This window comes from Triticum dicoccoides, chromosome 2B, assembly GCF_002162155.2.
Source record: "Triticum dicoccoides isolate Atlit2015 ecotype Zavitan chromosome 2B, WEW_v2.0, whole genome shotgun sequence".
Taxonomy (NCBI): domain Eukaryota; kingdom Viridiplantae; phylum Streptophyta; class Magnoliopsida; order Poales; family Poaceae; genus Triticum; species Triticum dicoccoides.
The window spans coordinates 614381054-614403137 of record NC_041383.1 but is presented as its reverse complement, the minus strand read 5'-3'; the positions used below and the strand labels follow the sequence as shown (position 1 = coordinate 614403137).

Here is a 22084-nt window from a genome sequence, read left to right as displayed (position 1 = left end):
CTTCCTACTGAATCGACGAAATTTGTCTTTTTCACGAGAGGTGGATAAAAGCTTTTGACACCCAACCATTTGGTCAATTGTGCATTAAATATGGCCTAATATTTTAGAAAATTGATTTGGTCCAATTTTGCAACAATTATTTGGTAGTTCCTTCACAAAAAAACCATTTTGAGCACTCAAAAAATGATTAAAAATAGCTAGAAATATGAAAAATGCATACAAATTGGTCCTAATCCATAAAATGTGGTCTAACTCTAGTGAAAATTTGTGTGGTGCCCTTTTGCAAAATATTTTTGATAGCTACTTCATAAAATCTCTTTATTTTTAGTACTTAAAAACTATTCTACATCACTGATTTTCTGAACCAATCATAACTCTGTCCACGGATCGATGACATGGCGTCCATCCATCCATCCATCCATCTCTTCATCCCACATCCATCCATCCATCTATCTACAGAAAAGAAAAAAAGAAAAGAAAAAGAGATACCCACCACCCGCAGCCCAAACCCGTCGCCCCCTTCCTCCCTCGTCCCCATCTCCTCGCCACCGCCCCCTTCCCGATCTAGCTTCTCTCTCTCGCTCTCTCTTGCAGCAAACCCCTCTCAACCCTAGCGCTTGCAACCGCCTCCCACCGCTGCTCCCCGATCCAGATCCACCGCTGCTCCCCGATCCAGATCCGCCGCCATCTCCCTGTCCCCTCGCCGCCGGTCTGCACCCTCCCATCCCCCACCTTTGCTGCCCATCCACCACCGCCGCCCCACCCACGTCGCCTCGCTGCTCCAGCCATCTTCTCCATCGGCGGCCGCCTGCCTCACCATCAACGAACACGCCAACTACTCCGTTCGCCTCACTGCTCCAACGAAGACGCCTGCCCGCGGAGCAGATCGGGCGAGATTCATAGACAAGCGAGAAGAGGAGCCCCCCGACTACTCTACGCGTGCCGCCAGATCTTCAACGCCCAGCGCCGACGTCTTCCTCCTTGGTCCGCCCAGGCTTCCCCTCGGTCCGCGTCCCTGAGATGGTAAGCTGGTGCTGTGGGCTGGTTCGATGATTCGATTCGTGTTGGTACGAGCGTCCCGTTGATGATGTGTTGTTTGTTTGTTTTTTTTTACTCAGGCAGGGCGCAAGGAGACGGCGCTCGACCTGGCAAGTTCGTCGACAAGGGCGTCCAGGTCAAGCTCACCGACGGCCTTCAAGGTTGATCCGATTCGCACAGCCCAAATCCCCTCATTTTTCTTCTGTCCCTTCCCAGTGTTATGATAGATACATCATCAGACCCACTAGAGGGCTCCCTATTTGTTTTACAAAATATGGTTATTTCTAGGTACATGTGCACTAGATAGGTTATGTTTCTTAGTACTCTGGACCTTGAAGATATGTCATGTTATAGAATGCAAGTCTGTATATCATGGTCGTCTCCTTAGTCTGCAAACAAATAAATCATTTCAAGTTTTTTGTCCATGTGTAGTCCATAAATATTAACAAAATTCAAATGATCAATTAATGAAAAGGATTAATCCCTAGATTCACTATATAGTCCATCAAGATTATATGTTTTTCCTATAACAGAAGTATTTCATATCATAGGATAATTGTAGCTCGGAGACCACGGTCATGGTAGCTCATTTCATATCATTTGAATTTTTCCTGTAAATATTACAATGACGCTGGATTGGAATGGATGCAGGTGGGTGGCCGAGGAGGACCACTAGCTGTCTGTCAATCGGACCACCGTCCTTGATCAACTTCCCACGGCAGTCAAGCCAGCCATGCATATACATGATGCTGCTGCTACAAGTATGGTATCTTCCATAGCAAGGTTGAAAGGATCCTTAAAACAAGCTAGCTAGGCAACATCTGATCTGAGAGTACATAGTTATGGGCATGCATGTATAAGTGCTGTAGGGAAGGGTTAATTAGCCATGGAGTAGTTGCCAGTAACCTCTTTCTGTTTATGGAGTGTAAACAAAATAAGAGCCCACATACACTTGCATCTTTTCTGAACATTCAGCCCGTCCTGTTTAGTCGAACGAAGAAAAAATGCAAGGACACCAAAAGGTGTGTAGATACACAGATAACAAATATGTGGTTCCACACTAGTTGGAACACTTTTCGCTTAAATGATGTGCATGACAGATTTATCCAGCCGCTGCACTTTACTGAACAGTTGTTTCCTGGACATGTTGGGTTTTTCAAACCTTTTCTTGGGAGTAATTATACTTGTTAACTGCTGTCCTTTTGCAAGAAAAAGAAAAGCTGCTGTCCTGAATGAATGTAAAAATACTTTAACAAGCCCTTCTTTGTTGCATTTAGGGGCATTGCAAGGCACTGCAATTACCTCGGAGGTCTACTCTTGGCGCTGATTAGCTACAGAAGCAGAAGGCCATGCTGTATTGTTATTGTAGACCGTGATGATCATGCAGAACTAAATGGCAAGTTCTTCTCTACATTGTCCTTTGATATCCAGTTTTGAATTGAAGTTGCATCGATCTCTAGCTTTGACGCCGCGTTGTGATCTAATCTGGTGCGTGCAGGCGCTGCGGGCCAAGGACCTGAACGAGATGTTCCCGGTGGTGGACGCAGAGGCGGCGCCCATGGAGGACGCCCCTCCACCACTGCTCCGACGCCATCCAGGTCTTCTTACCTTCAGTTTCTTCTTCTTCCCTTACCCTCCATTCCTTTGACTGAGATGTGATGTGGTTTCCTGCCATAAATGAGCAGTTGTCGCCGGATGGATGTAGGACGACCGACCATGGATGAGCAGCAGCAGGACCCTCATGGTGAGCCCCTCCACCCCTTTGTTCCCCTCTGTTTTCTGTGATGCTACAGTTTGGCCTCGGTTCCATGGCTTATTACTTGCTGTACGCCACGTCGAGGACCGAGTTTTTGAGCTGATTTGTGTTGTTGGTGGTCATCTAGCTACTAATTTTCTGCTACAAGTTAGAATGCCTACTGTTCTGTGTTGTAGATGACTACTAAATTATCTAGTTTGCATCCCTTTGATGTCATGTATGCTACTGATTAGTTGCAGGTAATTAGAATGCTGTAGGTTCAGTACTAACATGGCCTAATCCATTGTTAGAAATTAGATGGGAATATATCTAGTTTGTTAATATAAATCTGATTAGTATGTTTGCTGCCATTTTGTATAAATTAGATGGGAATAAATTAGATGGGCATAATCTATAACAAGCCCTAATTGAACGAATCAATCTGATTAGTATGTTTGCTGCCATTTTGTTAGCAGAAGCATATCTAGTTTGTTAGTCAGCCACTTTTTTGCTAGAACCATAAATCCTGATGCATGCTGATTACGGTCTGGTCTGTTAGATCTGTTCTCCTGTTGCTTAAAATTTGACTGGATTCTGAATGTGTATCTGCTGGTGTGTATCTGCTGTTGCCTGCATTCTGAATGAACATGTCAGTATACTATATACCCAAAAAAACATGCTTACAGTTCTTTTCATTTCTATGATCAATTTAGTTAGAGTTGCACATGCCAGTATACTATATACCAAAAAAATCCTAGCTAGTGAGAACATTTGTCACTCCATGAACACGTACTGGTTAGTGTTAGTCATACTATTTATCTACATGGCATTTGATGTCAATTCTTGCTTATAAGTTATTGGATCACTCCATGAACACATTCTTATTCTTATATTTTCATTCTTATTCTTTGCACAGGTGAAGTGTGAATCCAAGGCCGAAGCTGTGAATCATATCAACAAAGAGGAGCATATTATGTGTTGTAATTGTACGCATATCTGGGTTGTAGTATACTGAATTGTAATAGACTAATGTAGTCTTGTTTTGGACGAATTTCATTTGCTCTCTAGTATGTTCAAAACAATGATTGTATATGTGATTTGAATACCCGTGAAATGGAAACATGACAAGAGGGTCCAAGTTATAATGGTTGTTTGACAAATTTCGAAATTTCTGACATGTGGGACATATTTTGAGATAAGCATGACATGTGGGGCTGGCTTACTAGTGGTACCCCAATGTATAATGGCTGAAACTATAAAAATCAATGGACTAAAAAGGCTACGGCCCAAAAATAAAATGGCTTAAATGTTGGGCCTGTCCCATGTAGTTGACCAAAATTAATCAAGAAAAAATATATAAAAAGGCTGAATTGTTGGGCTAGGCCCATGTAGAAAACCGAATTGGATCGGGCTGAATCTTGTGCCACATCAGCTTGCCACGCTGGATGCCTACGTGGCCTGGGGAGGTTGCTAGTGACCAAAACGAAACAATAGACGTATTTTGGTCGTAAACGTCTTCGACCATTCCAGAAGAAAGGTCGCTATAGTCAGTTTATGACGGCCAGCTTTTGACCTTCTATTTTTAGTCACAAAAAGGTCGCAAATGGAAATTTGTGACCTTTCAGTGACCAATAGTGGTGGTCACAAGTTGACATATTTCTTGTAGTGGGAGAGCGAGACAATTACTATGGAGATTAGGTTTTGATAGTTGAATTCATAACAATGGCCATGGTGTTAGTGTTGTTTATATATCTCCATATAGTGCTGTTCTGTGAAGCCGCATGCCTCTTAAAATATTTATTGCACAATAAACAAAGCCGGATATGCAATGTTATTCGGTTTGGAACTTTTGCCATATGTGCTAAACATATTGAGGATTTTGGTGATTCTTATGAGTACTGCAACAAATATCCAAGGGTTATCAATGTTTTGACGAATCACTTATAGTTTATCTTGAGGTATGTCTAGATGCAAGATTAATCTTGGGTTGCTTTAAAATTGTTCATATATCTAGACATGACAATTCGAAAGAGTTGGCACAACAAGCATCCGGCTACTATGTTAACCATGGTGTATTGCATTTCTATCAATAGCCGATGCTAGATCTTGTCAACATAGGTAAGGCCGAATCGAAGCCCACCGCTTGGGCCACTAATGAAACTTTTATGCAGGCGAAGTAAGGATTGGAGGAATTTTATTCTTGATTATCTGCGATATCTTAGCGAAAGGGTGAACATTATGGTTCGGAGGATGGTTTTGATCTATAGAACCTTACCATCGGATTGTTATAAAAGCTGAGAAGTTTTCACCCAAGTTTGCATCAAGAGGTTCAAACAAGCAATGGCCGATATATAATTATCGTCCTAAGAACATGCAAAATAGCTGATGGAGTGTTGACATCGTCCTAATAACGAGTTATGCGGAAGTTATTTTTCGGCACACAAGCTTTGCCGAAAAACAGGGGGGCATGTGTTGACAACAGATTTTGGCATGGTCAAAAACATAACTGAGAAGGCCTCAAATGGAGAAGTGCTCAAAATGATAAAGTTCCGTATCTTCAAAAGGAGAAACTTTGATATTTGAACCGTAGCCATCCGATCTCATCTTTAAGGCCGAAGTTGTGTTTTGAGTATTCAGATTTTGTATTCAGAACACTATTCGGCTGATTACGCTCCCAAGATGGCCTCATATGAGAAAAGTTTCTACACGAATTGTCTTCGTCTCGTCGAGACGATGGATTTTGATATAAGAAATGCCTAAATCGGAGTTCGTATGCAAAAGTTAGAGCCAAAACAATGTACTGCATAAGTCTGCCCCAGAAGTTCCGGGCAAAACTTTCGGGGAGGTTCTAGGCTAAACCGAAAGTTTGCACGTGGAGCACCCCGAAAACTGGAATTTTAACACTATTTGCAGATTTGCGGGGCCAGTTTCGACATCAAGGTGACCTCGGATGAAAAAGTGTTCAACTAACGAATTTTTCTACATTGCAAGGTCTACAACTTTGCTTTTGGGACCATCGCGATCCGAAGCCATATGCGACCTGCAGGAGCTGTGCAAGAGGGCAACTTGATGTAATTTTAGCCCGGAAGTTCCGGGCTGACCGGAAGTTCCAGCCCTCGTAGTCCGAGTTAGGTTATCTTTTGATGTTTTGGACGGGATTTGAGTCCTTTTCTTGTACGGAAAGTCCAGCCACCTCATATATATGTAAGAGGTGACGGCCGATTGAATAACAACACACAATCGAACAATCAATCTATCATCTTTTACCTTTACCTTTATCTCTCTCCCTTGTTCTTCTTCTTCCTCGTTCTTCGTTCGTTCTTCTAGTTGCAGGGCGGCGATCCACGAGGCCCTAGGGGCGATCAGGTCGACCTAGGGCAACCCATAGCCGCCGCGCGCCCTGACGGGGTCCCTCCCGGGCGTATGAGGTTTCGGGTCTACAAAAGCACCCGCCGGATTGCCTGCGTACCGCGCTTCCGGGCGGGTCTCCTTCGACGTGAGCTGCGGTGCATCACCCCCGGCGTCGAGGGTACACGGTGACGTGTTCGTGTGCGAACAGGTAGTAGTACTAATCTATCCATGCAACTACACCACCTCAGCATAGCATATATATAGGTCATAAGTTAAGCTGACTTGTCGTCTTTGTTACTTATTATATAGATTAGGTTAAGCTTGAAAATCTCTGAAGATGTATTTTTACTTAACTGCAGAAAATTGACAGAATAGAAATACTTCTGCACAAGTGTTATTTCATCAAACAACATGCTAGAACAATTGTACACGTGAGATATAAGCTTTTCCTACTGCTAGCATGACTTGAAAGCAGGTGCTGATTAATCTCTCTGTCTGATCTGAATGAGGTAACCATCAGGAAATTCCAGCCCTGGACACCGGACTATCTTGCCTCCACCTAGTTGTATCCACCTGAAATACGTTGGAGCAAATGATGACAAAGAAATGGAGGATATGAACAATTACAAAATTTTGGACTCCAACTGGGTTCATTATAAAACAATGGAGGCACCTATATTTGGTGACAAGAAAGTGAAGGAAAATGGCCATTTGTAGCTTGCTGAAGTCTGCCCCAACACAGGACCGGAGACCTCCTCCGAAAGCCATGAAGTGTCTTAACCCACGGTTTGCCTCTAGTTTATCCTGTGTGCATGTAGCCCCCTGGTTAAGTAATACGTGGAGGTGGAGCTGAGTGATCTTGCATGAGTTGAGCATTAAGGTCCACAAACCTTGAACCTTGAAGGATTGAAGGTGAGGGGGTCAGGGTAAATATCTGGATTAAGGTGCACCGCGAGAGGGCAGACCATCACTCCCCATCCAGCTGGAATTGTGTATCCTGTCGCCAATAATTGTCATTTGAGAGGTACTACTAGGTGCCGTCTCTTTTGTTTTCGCAGGATGCATGATTTAGATCGTAAAACATCGGGACACAATGTTTTGGTTTTTGTATGCATGGTTACCTCTGAACTGTACATCTTTCAGTGTCTTTCTGAAGATGCCAGGCGCAATGTTGGCCAGTCGGACCGTCTCGTTTATCACCTGTAAAACGTGATGCATGCGCGTCTGATTATCGATCGCAGCATAAACCTACTATTATTATTAGTACGGCTAAAGGTATGCGTGTCATGGATTATGACCTGGGATGTGAATGTCATGGATTTGTACTCTTTCCATGTAACTCTGTCGCCATCAGACTCGCCGCCTGCCTCACGCTCGTTCAGAATCGTTTCATGCTCCACCTATACACCCAAGCCAAATCACAAAGATTTAGAAGCTGCTCCGCTCTGCATGCACGTAAAGATCATGCAGGACTCACCGTGAGCTCCTCCAGGACGCGAGGGTGCTCGGTGAGGAGCTTGACGGCCAGGGTGATGGCCAGCGACGTCGTGTGGAAGCTGGCGAAGAGGAGCACAAACAGGAGGTCCAGCGCCATTCCCTCCGTCAGGACAGGCTTCTCCTTGGTGATCTCCTGCACGACGTAGTCCAGGAAGTCGCCGTGGCACCGTGCTTCCCGTCCTCCGGCCGCCTCAGCCGATCTCGTCCTCTCCTCCAGCACCTGCTGCAGCACCTCCATTACACTCATCCGTCCCTGAAAGTTGCTCAGAGTCAGTCAATGACCCTAGACCCCTAGTGCATGCATGGCTGAACAGCCTTCACTACAGACCGACTTAGTGTTCGTGTTGATCACCTGCATGCATGCGTAGTAGGCTGTTCCTGGCAAGTAGAGCGGGAAGGAGATGAGCCCTCTGACGAAGTCGAAGAAGCTCTTCCGTAGAACCTTGGACCTCGACGGCTCCAGGCCCAGCAGCTTGCTCGCGGAAAGTTCAAACACCATCTGCGATCAAACACCGTACGCAAGGTAGCAACATAACCTCAACAGTGAATACCATGTGCAATAATCTAGAGCGTTGGAGGACCAGGCTTACGGTGGAGACGGCTTCTTTGAGCTCGACGGCCGGCAGGGTGGACCAGGTGCAGAGCGAGCTGCAGACGGCGCGCTCGACGTCGCCAAGGATGGACTCCTTAAGGCTCTCCGGGCCGAAGTACCTGAGAACTATGTTCTTGAGGTACTTGAACATGGTGCCCTTCTGCTCCCCGACGTTATCGCGGCCGAGGATCTCCACGAACGAGTCCGGGTACCAGCTCTGGAACAGCTCCCCCTCCTGCTGGAACACCATGTGGTTCAGCTCCTGGTCCGCCGACACCACCATCGGGTGCCCCACCACGCTCGTCTTGAAGATCGGGCCGTACCTATATATCTCGCACACAAAAGATCAACGAGTCGCTATGAGAGAAACTTGCCCGTTGGCTTGGGCCTCGTCAGGCAGCTTCAGGTGTACCTCGTGAGCCTGTGTCGGATGAAGCGAGGGATGTCCAAGGAGGCGTCCGGGGAGAAGAACTGGAACGTCTCGCCGACGAGCGGGAGGCCCATAGACCCCGGCGGGAGCCGGCCGTTGCACCGAGGGCTCCTCCACCGGTGCACGCTGTACAGCAGCAGCAGCGCCACCGCGGCAAGGGCCGAGAGCCCCGCCAAGGCGTCCATCTTCTATCTGCTACGCGCGCGCTAACGACGAACTGAATACATGGCCGCCCGTGGTTTCCACATGTCTCGTGTGATCGATCGAAAGCCAGCCAACGGCATCGGCTAACGGATAACACTAGCTAGCTAGCTAGGTTAGCGAGCACGGTCAATCGGTATGTAAAGAGCAGCTGGCGCGATTCTGGGCGTGGTTTGGGTGAGCCATCGTCAAACGTAAAGGTTGTGAGGAGAACAGTGGTTGCTTGACTCGTTGGGGTTGGTGTGGCAATGCTCGATTGTTCCTCATCGAAAAAATGCTCGATTGTTCGGTCGGTGCTCTCTCTGAATTATTACACTACTGTACTCTTTTTTATTGGGCCGATCATTCATGCGTCGCTCGCTTTGGGCAGCCATGGGCTGGCAAATATTGCAGCTATTGTTCGCCTACATTTTCCTTTCCATTATAAATCTTAGAAGAAACATTAGAGTGTTATAAAAAATCATTTTAATGATAAGAAAAATGCTCATGAGCTGCGAAAATAATGTTTTGCCTATTTTGCACATACTTCCAAAAAAAATGTATACTTAAAATAAATGTTCATGTATATTGTAAACAATGGTCTTGTATGTGAGATGAAATGTCCATATATCTTAAAGAGAAGTTCATGTTTAAAAAATAATCCACATCTTATAAAGAAGTGTTCAAGTATCCCATAAAAATTATTCATGTACTTACCTAAAAGGTAAAAATGATTGAACATCAGCAAAAACAAACACAAATATAAGGTGAAACAACAAAAAATTATTTAGAATAGAAAAATAGTTAATGATTTAATAGTAAAAAAATAAAGACAACAAATGTAAAACGGGAAAGTGAAAGACCAAGAATAAAAGAAAAGGAAAGAAATTTGGAAAAGAAAATAGGAAGACAATACATCTTTACTGTTAGAGGGGAGTTGGCAGGTTCGTCTCACCTCCGCCCCTGGTTTTTTCCTCCCCGCGCCCATCCCCCTTTGGTTCTTTGCTGATATTTTTGGTAATCTTAACCGATGCCGCACAAAATATAAATCTACATAAATAAAGTAAATAGGAATAATCTAAACTAAATCAATAATTTCCCAAAACCGCGTCCTGCAATAACTCAATCTAATAAAATCAAATTTTACAAAAAATAAAACTTGTCTTGCAGCCTTCCACTACCCATGCCCAAATCAAATCAAATCTTACCAAAACCTCAACTAAATCAAAACTTTATTTGCCTTCGCATACTCATACTCGAATAAAATTAAATCTATAATATAGTGAATCTAAGGAATATGTCAGATAAGATGGATGTTGAGCCGTTAGAATATGCATGCCCTGTTGCAACACACAGACAATTAACTAGTCTCTACTATTAAATAAGAGTTGGTAGGTTCGCCTCACCTCCCACCATTCCTTTATGTCTGGTTTTTCTCCCTTCCACTAAAGACGAAACCGATTTGCTCTAGCCTTCCCATTGGTTTTTCCCTGTCAACTACTTTGGTTCATCCCTCCATGCCTTTTGGTTTGGAATAATGTAAACCAAATCGGGCTTTCTTTTTCTTCTCCTACTAAATATCATGTTCTACATTAACTCGATCAAATCTTGCTAAACTCATGTTCTGTATTAACTCAATAAAATATTAATAATTAATCAGAATATTGTTGCCTTCCCCTATCCTTACCCAAATCAAATCAAATCTTACCATAAATTCAACTATATCCCAGCTTTTATTAAATTCAAATCAAATCTATTAAATAAATATTTTTCTTAGTTATTTACAATATACTTTCCGAGATAAAAATGTATTATGAAGTAATGGGTTGTGGCACTGGTAGTGGTAGGCCCACGTAGCAATGCTTGGTCTTACTAGGGTTGGGGGGCGGTGATCACCTGAGGCCGAGAATTCGACTGTTTGCTTGTATGCCTGTTAGTTATTATCGAGCAATGCCACTCACCGTGTTTTAGGTATGTTGATTGAAACCTTGAGGAGAACAGTGGTTGCTTGACTCGTTGGGGTTGGTGTAGCAATGCTCAAGTGTTCGGTCGGTGCTCTCTCTGAATTATTACACTACTGTACTCTTTTTTATTGGGCCGTTCATTCATGCGTCGCTCGCTTTGGGCAGCCATGGGCCGGCAAATATTGCAGCTATTGTTCGCCTACATTTTCCTTTCCATTATAAATCTTAAATGAAAAATTGGAGTTTTATAAAATCATTTTAATGATAAGAAAAATGCCCATGAGCTGCAAAAATAATGTTTTGCCTATTTTGCACATACTTCAAAAACATTTTATGTATACTTAAAATAAATGTTCATGTATATTGTAAACAATGGTCCTGTATGTGTGTCGGGTGGTAGGTGCGACATATGCCAACGGGTGGTTAATCATTGTGGGAGCCAGTAAGACATCGTCAGTGCCTGGAAACGGGATAAGGTGAAGACATGCACGCCGGCGAATCTTACCCAGGTTCGGGGCTCTCCTAGAAGATAACACCCCTAGTCCTGCTCTGCGGGGTCTCCGCATGATCACTAAATCAGAAAGTGGCTACAAGAGGCTCCTTGAGCTGTTCGGCTAGAGGAAGAAGAAGGGCAAGGCTAGCTCTCCTCTTCTCTCTATGTGGTGTGTGTAGTTCTAATGGATCAACCCTTTGCGTGGGTGCGCTGGGGGGTTTATATAGGCCTACCCCCCAGGGGTACAATGGTAATCCGGCTGGATGTGAGTCCGGACCGTCAGTGTCTATGGTCGCCGGCTTCTCCGTCGGCCGCTGGGGCCAGCTGACTGGTGGGTCCTGCCGGCTGCCGGCCTCTTGGTCGACAGGCTGGGCCCACCGCCTGCGGACCCTGCCGGCTGCTCATTACTGTAGCCTCGCCCTTGGTGACAATGGCTTTGTCGGGGCAAGCATGGCTACAGTGTCGCCGCCTGGCGGGCATTCACTGTAGCCTTACCCCATCTTATCTGCTTAATGGCGCACAAACTTCTAGGGCGGAGGTAGGCCTGCTGTTGGGAGCCGGCCTCTACCTGTGCCGACTGGTCAGGCCTAGCTGCCCTCTGGTAGCTCTTTGGCAAGAGGGGCCCGCCGCCTGCGGGCCGTACTGACAACCCGTCGTGGGTGACGTCACGGTCAACGTGGCAACAATGTTGCGCCGGACGGGGGATGGTCGCTCGGTACAGCGCACTGTGGCCACGCTCGCTCCGGGATTCGGGGGTGGCAGGCTTCACTGTAGCCACGCCCCGTCTTATCGCCGTTATGTGGGTGCAAACTTTGAGGGTGCAAGTCTGTCCGCCTGCTAGGAGCTGGCCGCTCTGGTGGCCGCCTGCTAGGAGTCGGCCTACTTTGGGAGGGCCTGTTGAGCCTTGCCGCCTTCCAACAGCCGGCCGATGGGACAGCCGGCCTGGAGAAGGCGGCCCTTCATCTTGGATGTTTGAGGGCCCAGTCGGCCCGATGTTTTTGAAGAGCCAGGGGGAGCCGGCTAGGCTACCCATGTTCATTTACTCCGACAGTAGTCCCCGAAGCTGGTGGGGCTTTGTGGCTGAATGGGGAACGAGAAGCCCAAGCAAATTCCTACTCTGAAGAGCCGACAGTTGGGAGTCGGCCACAACCAGACGCGTCATCTGGAAGATTTTGAAGCCCGAAGGTGGGAACCAGATGGCACACAAGCCGGGCGTCGAGCCGGCCACCCGCTGCCCGCGTGCCACGCGGCACCTATCGGTTGGATCAGCCTGCCAGCCCACGCGCGCGACGGGACGTCGTCGCAGGCTAGGGCCCGCCAATACCACGCCTCGGCCCACGTGCGGATCCTCTGTGGCCGAGGCGGGCGGTTGGAATTCCAATTGTAGTTACTACATGCCGTTAAGGCATGATAACCGTGGGGTCGTGAGGGAGTGGGCGCAGTTAATCCCACGACCCCTACTCCCCGCCCCCTCGGCTTCGTCGCTCCGCGGCTATAAATAGGGGAAGGAGGGGAGCGGCAGACGCACGCGCGCTCATCTCCTCCTCCGCCATCCTCTTCTTCTTTTTCTTCACGTCACTGCCGCGCTCCGTCGCCGCACCGCGCCTCCGGCCCTCTTGCTGCGCCGTGGTTTGCCGTCGCGGGATCGCGCATACGTCGCTGTTGTGCTCCACTCGTCAAGCTTCCTGCCCTCATGGCGCGCGCCGGAGCATGGGACGGCTCCAACGTCCATGAGGACCATGTTGACTTCCTCCGCCGGACGCGGCGGCTGCCCGGCGAGGACTGTGCGAAGGTCCGCCTCGCGCCGGAGCGGGAGATCTCGTCGGCGCCGGAGTTGGGTGAGCGCGTCATCTTCAGGTCACACTGCGTGCGTGGCCTCGGCTTGCCGGGGAGCGGCTTTTTCCGGGCCTTCCTCGACTTCTACGGCCTTCAGCTGCACCACCTCACACCGAATACGGTGGTGCTGCTGTCCGCCTTCGTCACCCTTTGCGAGGGCTTTCTTGGCGTTCTCCCCACCCTCGAGCTTTCAGGGGAGTTCTTTTACTCGAAGCTCGGCACTATCGTCAAGAGCGTGGAGGTGTAGTGCGGCGCCTTCGTCGCAGTGCGGAAGTCGGCTGCCAACAACCCATTCCCTCCCATCACGATGACCCAGTCGATGAAGATGTGGCAGCAGTCGTACTTCTACATGAAGAGTGTCTACCCGGAGGGTGACTGGGTCAATCTGCCGGCTTACGTAGCCGGCCCATCGACTGGAAAGCGGCCTAATTGGTCGTACCGGCCTAGGTCGTTGTTGGCCTCCGGCGCCACGGCCGTTGCGTGACTCAAGGTGATGGTAAGGTCGGAGGGCCTTACGGGCCCGACTTGCTGACCGCCTTTGTAACACCCCGAGGATCATGCTACACTAAACCACCATGATGATGCTAAGCTACTGTGAATTTCAATGATAATCATGTTGGGATAATATCTCATTTCAAATTCCTCTCTGAAAACAATTCAAAGTCACAATGCAAAATGAGTTTGCTCGAAACTTGCTAGAAAAATGTCCGTCATTTGACAAATATTCCATAACATTTATTTGTTAAGGAACACAACATCCCTCTTGTGCAAAGATGAGCTTTGGCAATTATAACCACATCATTTAAGCATTTTCTTAAATGCTATCCTCTTTATGAAAAATTCAAATGAACTCCAAAATTGCACAAACTTTTGTGACACTGCAGAATATTTCATAGTATTTTTGTGGCCAAGCTCCACTTTTATGCCAGGTCATTTGGTGGCTTGAATTATTGCAAAACTGTTGCTGTAAAATAAAACAGAAACAGAAAATACAAAGGCTTTTAAAAGGAAAATAAAAGAGACCCCCCCCCTCGCGCTAGGCCTCAGCCCAGCTGGCCATCCAGCCAGGCCGGCCCAACCCTGCACTCCCTCGGTCGCCTTTCTTCGCCACTGCTCACGCGACCGGGCGCCTGCGACCGAGCAGTCCCTGCAGGACCAGCTCGTCGCCGTCATCGCGGAGGCGATAAGGATGCCGCCCCCCTGCGGCGCCTCGGTCCCCTCCCCCACTTGCCCCCTCGCTCCCCACTCCGTCCTCCACTCTCCCTCTCCCCAGATCCCTTTCTCCCCTGCGCCCACCCGACGCGCCGCTGCTACCGCCTCGCCGTGACCATGGCCGACGACCTCCCCGAGCCAAGCGAAGACGTCGAAGAGCATCGTCGGCATCTCCTGTGTCTACTACGGCCAGCAGCGCAAGCTGGGAGGCATTGCTGCCCCAGATCCTCGTCTTCTTCTTCCTTCGACAGCCGCCGCTTCTCCGTCAATTCCGGCTACCTCGCGCCCTCCTCGAGCCCGCTGCCCTCCCCTACAGGCGCCCAGTGAGCTCCGCCTTCCTCTCCCTCTCTCCCCGTGCTCTTCCCCGCGCCGTAGCTAGCTCGCCCGCAAGCCGAGCTCCGCCGTCCGCCATTGCCGTCGTAGGGCTCGCCACCGAGCTCCTCCGCTCGAGCTAGTAGCTCTGACGAGCTCCTGGAGCGCCATAGACCTCGCCTAGCCCTTTACTTCGCTCGCACGCGCTCTGTAGCCCCGATCCCGAACTCCGCCTGAACGCGCCGCCCGCCGCCGTCGATGTAGCGCTCCACTCCGGCCGAGTTAGCCCACGGGACTGCCGTAGATTGATGCGGCGTCGGACGCCTGATCGAACGCACTAGGCCACACCCCCTCTCGCGCCCTGCGCGCGAATTCCGGCTAACTCCGGCGCGGATCCACCGCAGATGGCCTCGCCGGCGTTGCTCCGGTGCTGGCGCTGACCTGGCACCGGCAGGGCCCGCCTCTGGGTCGCTGCCTGTGGGCCCCCTGGACCCAGTTGACCACGTTGACCGTGGTCAACTATGCTGACTGGGCACTCAGTGCCACTGACGTGCGGGTCCCACTTCTTAATCCTCTAATTAAAACATTTTAATAATTAAAACTAATTAGTTTAGTTAATTAGACACTCACAGGTGGGCCCAGTAGTTTTACTAACTAAATTTAGATTAGTTTAAACCCTGTTTAACCCACTGTCTATGACAGATGGGTCCCCCATGTTAGTTTTGACCGGTCAGCCATCCTGTTGACTGTTGACGTCACTATGACATCATGCTGATGCAATATTCGTTTTTTGTTTTTTTAATAGTTTCTGAAAATGCTTTAATCTTTGAAAATTCATAGAAAATAAACCGTAACTCGGATGAAAATGTTTTCTATATGAAAGTTGCTCAGAAAAATCCAACGAATCCGAATACGTGGTCTGTTCATCTGTCACATGCCCCTAGCATGCTGAACATGGAACTTTCCCCCTCCGGTCATCTGTCTAACACAGGTCCGGAACCGGGAAAACATTCCCGGTTGACTTCCGCCCTCGTCGGTATCGTGTTGCACCACGTTAGAACACGTCTAGCTCTGCCTGTTGTCCTAGTATGCACTTGCTTGCTATGTATTTACTGTTTCTCCCCCCTCTTCTTTTCGGTAGACCCCGTTGACGATGCTGATGCCCCTGTGATCGACTACGTCGACGACGACCCCTCCTTGCCAGAGCAACCAGGCAAGCCCCCCCTATGATCATCCCGATATCGCCCATTCTATACTCTCATGCTTGCATTAGATTTTGCTACTGTTATTGTTTGCTCCTATTCTGATGCATAGCCTGCTTTTGTACCAGCTTGTTGATACCTACCTGGTTATTCTAAACTGCTTAGTATAGGTTGGTTAGGTATCCATCAGTGACCCCCCCCCCACACACCTTGACTTTGTTGCCCCTGCTTCATCATCGAAGACCCGATCAACGGGACCGAAGACCAGGCCCCGGCACCGCACATCACTTTCCCCTTAGTTGCTCGACACTACCGGGATACTATCGAGTGCCGAGGGTGAGACCTCTACAACACTTCTGATGTTAACCCTGTAGTGTAGCTATTCGGTCGTGGTCATTGAGGGTGATTCCGCCTTAACCACTTCCGATACGACTCTGTCGTGCAACCCCTCAAGTGTGAACCTCGGGGGTGATTCCTCTTACGTTCACCTTGATGATTACATTGAGTGGAGTTCACCGGGGGTGATTCCTCGGGTTTTCCCCTTGATGTTTAGACACACAGTTACTATGATTACTATGACTTTACACTGAACCATGTTACTAAAGACGGGTCGACCCTGAGGGGTACCCGCGCGAGCATAATTGCGAGTGATGTGGAGTCGGGTTGACCTGGAAGGTGCCCGAGAGATAATTACGAGGCGTGGCCTGGCATTCTTAGCTCTTGCCGCAAGTCCTCAAGACGGGGCAACGGGGTCACATCTTTCGTGAGTCTCTGCTTGTTACCGCGCGTTCCTAATCCACTACGATTTGGATATTTGATCCGAGGGGCCTCTGGCCTGATAGCACTAACCATCACGTGGTCATACTATGGGCGTTCTGCGTCGTGTACATCAGCCGAAGCTTAATAGACGTCAGCAACGGAGCGGCGCGCGCCGGGTTGGACTGGTAAGCTCCTGCCTTTTTAGGGAGGTAGCTAGGTCTGCTCACCGGCCGCCCACGCAACGTGCAGGAGTTCCCGGGGCGATGGCCCATGACCCCTGGGGGCATAGGTTTAGTCCGGCGTGCTTGACCTCTCTATTAAGCCTAGGTCGGGTTGCAGCGTATTGTTTGGCCGAGGCCGGGCATGACCCAGGAAAGTGTGTCCGGCCGGAGTCAATCGAGCGTGGTGGGTAAGTTGGTGCACCCCTGCAGGGAAGAACTAATCTATGCATAGCCTGTCCTACGGTAACGGACACTTGGAGTTGTATCCCGGTCGATACAACTAGAACTGGATACTTGTGATGAGAACTGGATGGTGATGAGAATTGGATTGTGTTGATAATTGGATAGTACGGCTCTGGGATTTCTTTCTCGCAGGGAGTCGAGAAAGGATCTCTGGCTGAGGTTGACAACACTACTACCACTTTACTTTATGCTACTCTACTCCCTCTTGTTTGATGCAAGATGGTGGTTTCCAGAAGATGCTAGTCTTTGATAGGACTAGGCCTTCTCTCTATTCTGGCATTTTTGCAGCCCAGTCCACATATACAACCCCTCTTTGATAATGTTGCATCTGTAGTGTAGATCCTTGCTTGCGAGTACTTTGGATGAGTACTCACGGTTGCTTTGCTCCCTCTTTTTCCCCTTTTCCATTCTTCTCGGATGACGCAACCAGATGACGGAGTCCAGGAGCCAGATGACACCTTTGACGACTGCTACTACACCGAGGGCGTCTACTACCACGTGACGAAGACCGTCGATGACCAGGAGTAGTTAGGAGGCTCCCAGGCAGGAGGCCTTGCCCTTTCGATCGTAGATGCTTTTGTGCTAGCCTTCTTAAGGCAAACTTTTTTAACTTATGTCTGTACTCAGATATTGTTGCTTCCGCTGACTCGTTTGTATTCAAGCTGATGTATTCGAGCCCTCGAGGCCCCTGGCTTGTAATATAAAGCTTGTATTATTTTAATTTGTGTCTAGAGTTGTGTTGTGATATCTTCCCGTGAGTCCTTGATCTTGATCGTACACATTTGCGTGTATGATTAGTGTACCATTGAATCGGGGGTGTCACAAGTTGGTATCAGAGCTGACTGCTTGTAGGTAGCCCCCTTGCCAACTCCTTGACCGAAGTTGAGTCTAGTCACTGAAAAACTTTTACTAACATTGGCTGTGTGGCTTATCGGCCCACGTCGCCAATTGGGTGGTATTAGGATCTTTTATTCCTCGTCTATATTCTGGGATTCTGATCTCTCTTCCATTCGGGTTAAACAATTTTGCTAACTCTGACATTAGGTTCTCGTACCCACTTCCTCCCGGAGAGCCCCGACATTACCGATGATCGCCTGCTTCACCATAAGACTTCGAAGTTACTCTCCGATGTTCTCTCGAGACTTGTACCATCGCTTTTTGAAATTCCCTTCCATCAATAAATCCCTAGGGATAGCTACATACACCCGTCGTTAATACATCATTTTTCTAGTTGCTCTTGTTATTACAAGATGCATCAAAATACACTCTGATGTTTCGAGAATCCATTGTGCCTGCTGCCTTGCAGCTCCTTTTCCATATGAATACATCTAAGGATAATTCCTCACACTTATCGAGGATTTGTTCATTCCTAGTTGATCAAGTGATTCACAAGATGCTTTGAAATACTTATCCGATCTTCCAAGAATCCTCTTCAAACTATTGCTCTGCAAATACTTGCCTGCTTGCATTATGGATGCTTTCCATATGTGTAGGAATATTCATTAGTATCCTTTGACACCATCATTTTGATCCTATCGATTCAACATGTGTGTGAAAGCACGCAATCATCACTTGATCCTTCTAAATTATCTTTCTGGCTCAGACGTCATTTCGAACATGAGCTGGTTCTTGACCAATCTATCTATCGTCAATTGTGCCCCTGGGTCTATTCTACTTACCCATCCTTGATCAGAGCGTCTGCTTCTGGCCCTTCATTTTAGAAATCATAATTCCTTTGTTATCTAAGCATCGAATTATTCAGATGTTCTATAACCCGATGCCTTTCATTCTTTCTTCCTTTGATTGAGTACCGATACTCACATCAGCTCCATTTTGGACCGGCAGGCCCATTGTCGGGTTATTATCCGATAGTATCCTTCACATTCAAAATTCTTGTGAGTTATTCCCATGATACATAATGTCTTTGACAATTTGTACCCTCTGCTTTTGTCAACCATGCTCTGCTTCGAACATGTGTTAATTGATCCTAAAGTTCATGGTATATGTCCTAAGATGCCCCGATGGGTTGGACCTATGCCTTCCTTAATGTGTGAACCCGAAAGGTTTCATGGGTCATACTCCTCTGGTAATTCACCATGTAGGTTTTTGACACTGAAATCATTTTTAGAGCAGTGAATGAAAGGTTATGCATTGAAGAAGTGGGAGTCGACCTTGAACTTTGTGTTCATGCCCAGGGACCCGATGTATACCTTATCATGGAAGCTTCTCTTAAAATAATTATCCCCTTGTTATAAGTTCATCTTGTATCCATGGACGTGGTTCCGACCATGTTCCTCCTTGATTCCGTTTCTCGTGCAAGTTTGAGCCCTTATCTTCTGCAGAGCAACACCCTAGTCCAACCTCTACCTTGATTTGTCGTCGAGTATTACCCCTTGGTACCTTGAGGATATCATGCCATTGCACTACATCTTATGAACTTTTGATGAAGTACTACCTTACCCTGTCTTGTCACTTCATGGGTTCAAGGGTTGTTTGTCAACCGAGAACACCGATAAGTGAATAGATTCCGCACTCCGATTCAATAACTCTAAGTCATTTTTGTTGCTTACGAGTTTAATAATCCTTCAAGTCAGTCCTAGCCTGATCGGCTATATCATTATCGTACTAAAATTTTTACCTGTGCTATCTGGTCCTTCTTCCTGGAGCACAATTTCTGACGATGAGCTAAGATTACATTGATATTCCTCGCCTTATCATTTTTCGCCTTGAACAGCAAGCTTGTTTTCGAGTTTGTGTTGTACATGTGGTTCCAATAACTTTTCGCTTCATCATTCCTATGACTTGTTGTCATCGTCGATCGATTACATCTTCATGAAATCTCTCGACAAATGTGTCGTGACCATCATCAACATTCCGAGCTCTTCTAGGATATCAATTGAATTCATGATGAGAAACACCATCCTTGCCCCTCGATGATTTGAATTATCATCGACAACATTCTTGCCTCCCCCAACACAAACTTGTTCATATAATTTTGGAAATACATCCTTTTTGACATGCCGATGGATTGTTGCTGAGCCCGTCAGCCACACCCTCATCTTTTCCTTGCTGAAATGGTATGACTTATTTTCTAAGTTGTTTCCGATGGATCCTTTGTGTATCCGAAGTCTAACATTTCCTGATGACCATGTCAACACTATCCCGAAGCATGTGTGTGGTACTCCGTTAATCCACAAGAACATTTGGAGGCGCAATGCTAAATGTTTCTTGATCAATTATCCAAACACCGCTGTATGGGTAATATCATGATTGTTCCCTCGCCCCTTTATGTAAATGCTTTTGAACTTGCTGTCATATCATGTATATCCTGCTCCGCTTCCCCTTGGGAAGGATATACTCCCAATTCTTGTGTATAAGCACCTTTTTCTTTCCATTGGTCTGGTTAAACTAACAACCACATTTTTCCTTTCCATTGTTTTGTTTAACCTTTCTTGTGATCTTTATGATCTAAGCAGTAATAGTTTCCTGCTTATGTAAACACCTCGGTGTAAAATTTGTAAATAAGACCTTGTTATCATTGCTGTTGACATTTCGGTAACCACCGATGGACGAGAACTTCGCCTACTGGTCCGTTTCTCTCGTCCCTCGCCCTTGGTACCAATGTGTTGACAACATAACTGACAGTCTATCATCTGACATGCCTTGCTATCGGCCCCCTTTCTACTTTTAACCCACATGGTGGGCTCATAACCCACAGTTCCACAGGATCGGAACCTGACTCTCCTGTATATCCTTTTATTCCGAAGTATCATTTGCTCTTGGCTTTGTGTTTTGTCACGAGCCACCTTCCGAGATATGATCTATTCCCGATGCTCTGAACCCCCTTCTCACACTCTGTTCAGGTATCGATCGTTTGTCCATTCGCTTGAAACTTCCTATTGTACCTTCATATTTTGCTCTCGATGTTTTCTTAAGTTTCAACTCGAGAGATACTTCTGCCACATTCCCTGAATTGTTCACCAGATAATTAACCCTATAAGGGTCAGTTCTCCCGAAGTTATTCTTTACTTCACCACTTAAATCTCGGGACGAGATTTCTTGTAGTGGAGGAGATTTGTAACACCCCGAGGATCATGCTACACTAAACCACCATGATGATGCTAAGCTACTGTGAATTTCAATGATAATCATGTTGGGATAATATCTCATTTCAAATTCCTCTCTGAAAACAATTCAAAGTCACAATGCAAAATGAGTTTGCTCGAAACTTGCTAGAAAAATGTCCGTCATTTGACAAATATTCCATAACATTTATTTGTTAAGGAACACAACATCCCTCTTGTGCAAAGATGAGCTTTGGCAATTATAACCACATCATTTAAGCATTTTCTTAAATGCTATCCTCTTTATGAAAAATTCAAATGAACTCCAAAATTGCACAAACTTTTGTGACACTGCAGAATATTTCATAGTATTTTTGTGGCCAAGCTCCACTTTTATGCAAGGTCATTTGGTGGCTTGAATTATTGCAAAACTGTTGCTGTAAAATAAAACAGAAACAGAAAATACAAAGGCTTTTAAAAGGAAAATAAAAGAGACCCCCCCCCTCGCGCTAGGCCTCAGCCCAGCTGGCCATCTAGCCAGGCCGGCCCAACCCTGCACTCCCTCGGTCGCCTTTCTTCGCCACTGCTCACGCGACCGGGCGCCTGCGACCGAGCAGTCCCTGCAGGACCAGCTCATCGGCGTCACCGCGGAGGCGATAAGGATGCCGCCCCCCTGCGGCGCCTCGGTCCCCTCCCCCACTTGCCCCCTCGCTCCCCACTCCGTCCTCCACTCTCCCTCTCACCAGATCCCTTTCTCCCCTGCGCCCACCCGATGCGGCCGCTGCTACCGCCTCGCCGTGACCATGGCCGACGACCTCCCCGAGCCAAGCAAAGACGTCGAGGAGCATCGTCGGCATCTCCTGCGTCTACTACGGCCAGCAGCGCGAGCTGGGAGGCGTTGCTGCCTCGGATCCTCATCTTCTTCTTCCTTCGACAGCCGCTGCTTCTCCGTCAA

General features: G+C 47.4%; 1 protein-coding gene across 1 annotated transcript; it reads right to left on the bottom strand.

The window, feature by feature from the left end:
- Positions 1-6493: 6493 nt before the first annotated feature.
- LOC119368115 (cytochrome P450 87A3-like) lies at positions 6494-8935 on the bottom strand. The gene is made up of 9 exons (XM_037633457.1): positions 8626-8935; positions 8212-8536; positions 7974-8120; positions 7602-7874; positions 7423-7524; positions 7246-7324; positions 7015-7121; positions 6798-6928; positions 6494-6697 (listed from the first exon to the last, which is right to left on the bottom strand). Exons 1-9 carry the CDS (start codon positions 8826-8828, stop codon positions 6607-6609), a joined length of 1458 nt encoding a protein of 485 aa, XP_037489354.1. The 5' UTR covers positions 8829-8935; the 3' UTR covers positions 6494-6606.
- Between the last annotated feature and the right edge of the window lie 13149 nt (positions 8936-22084).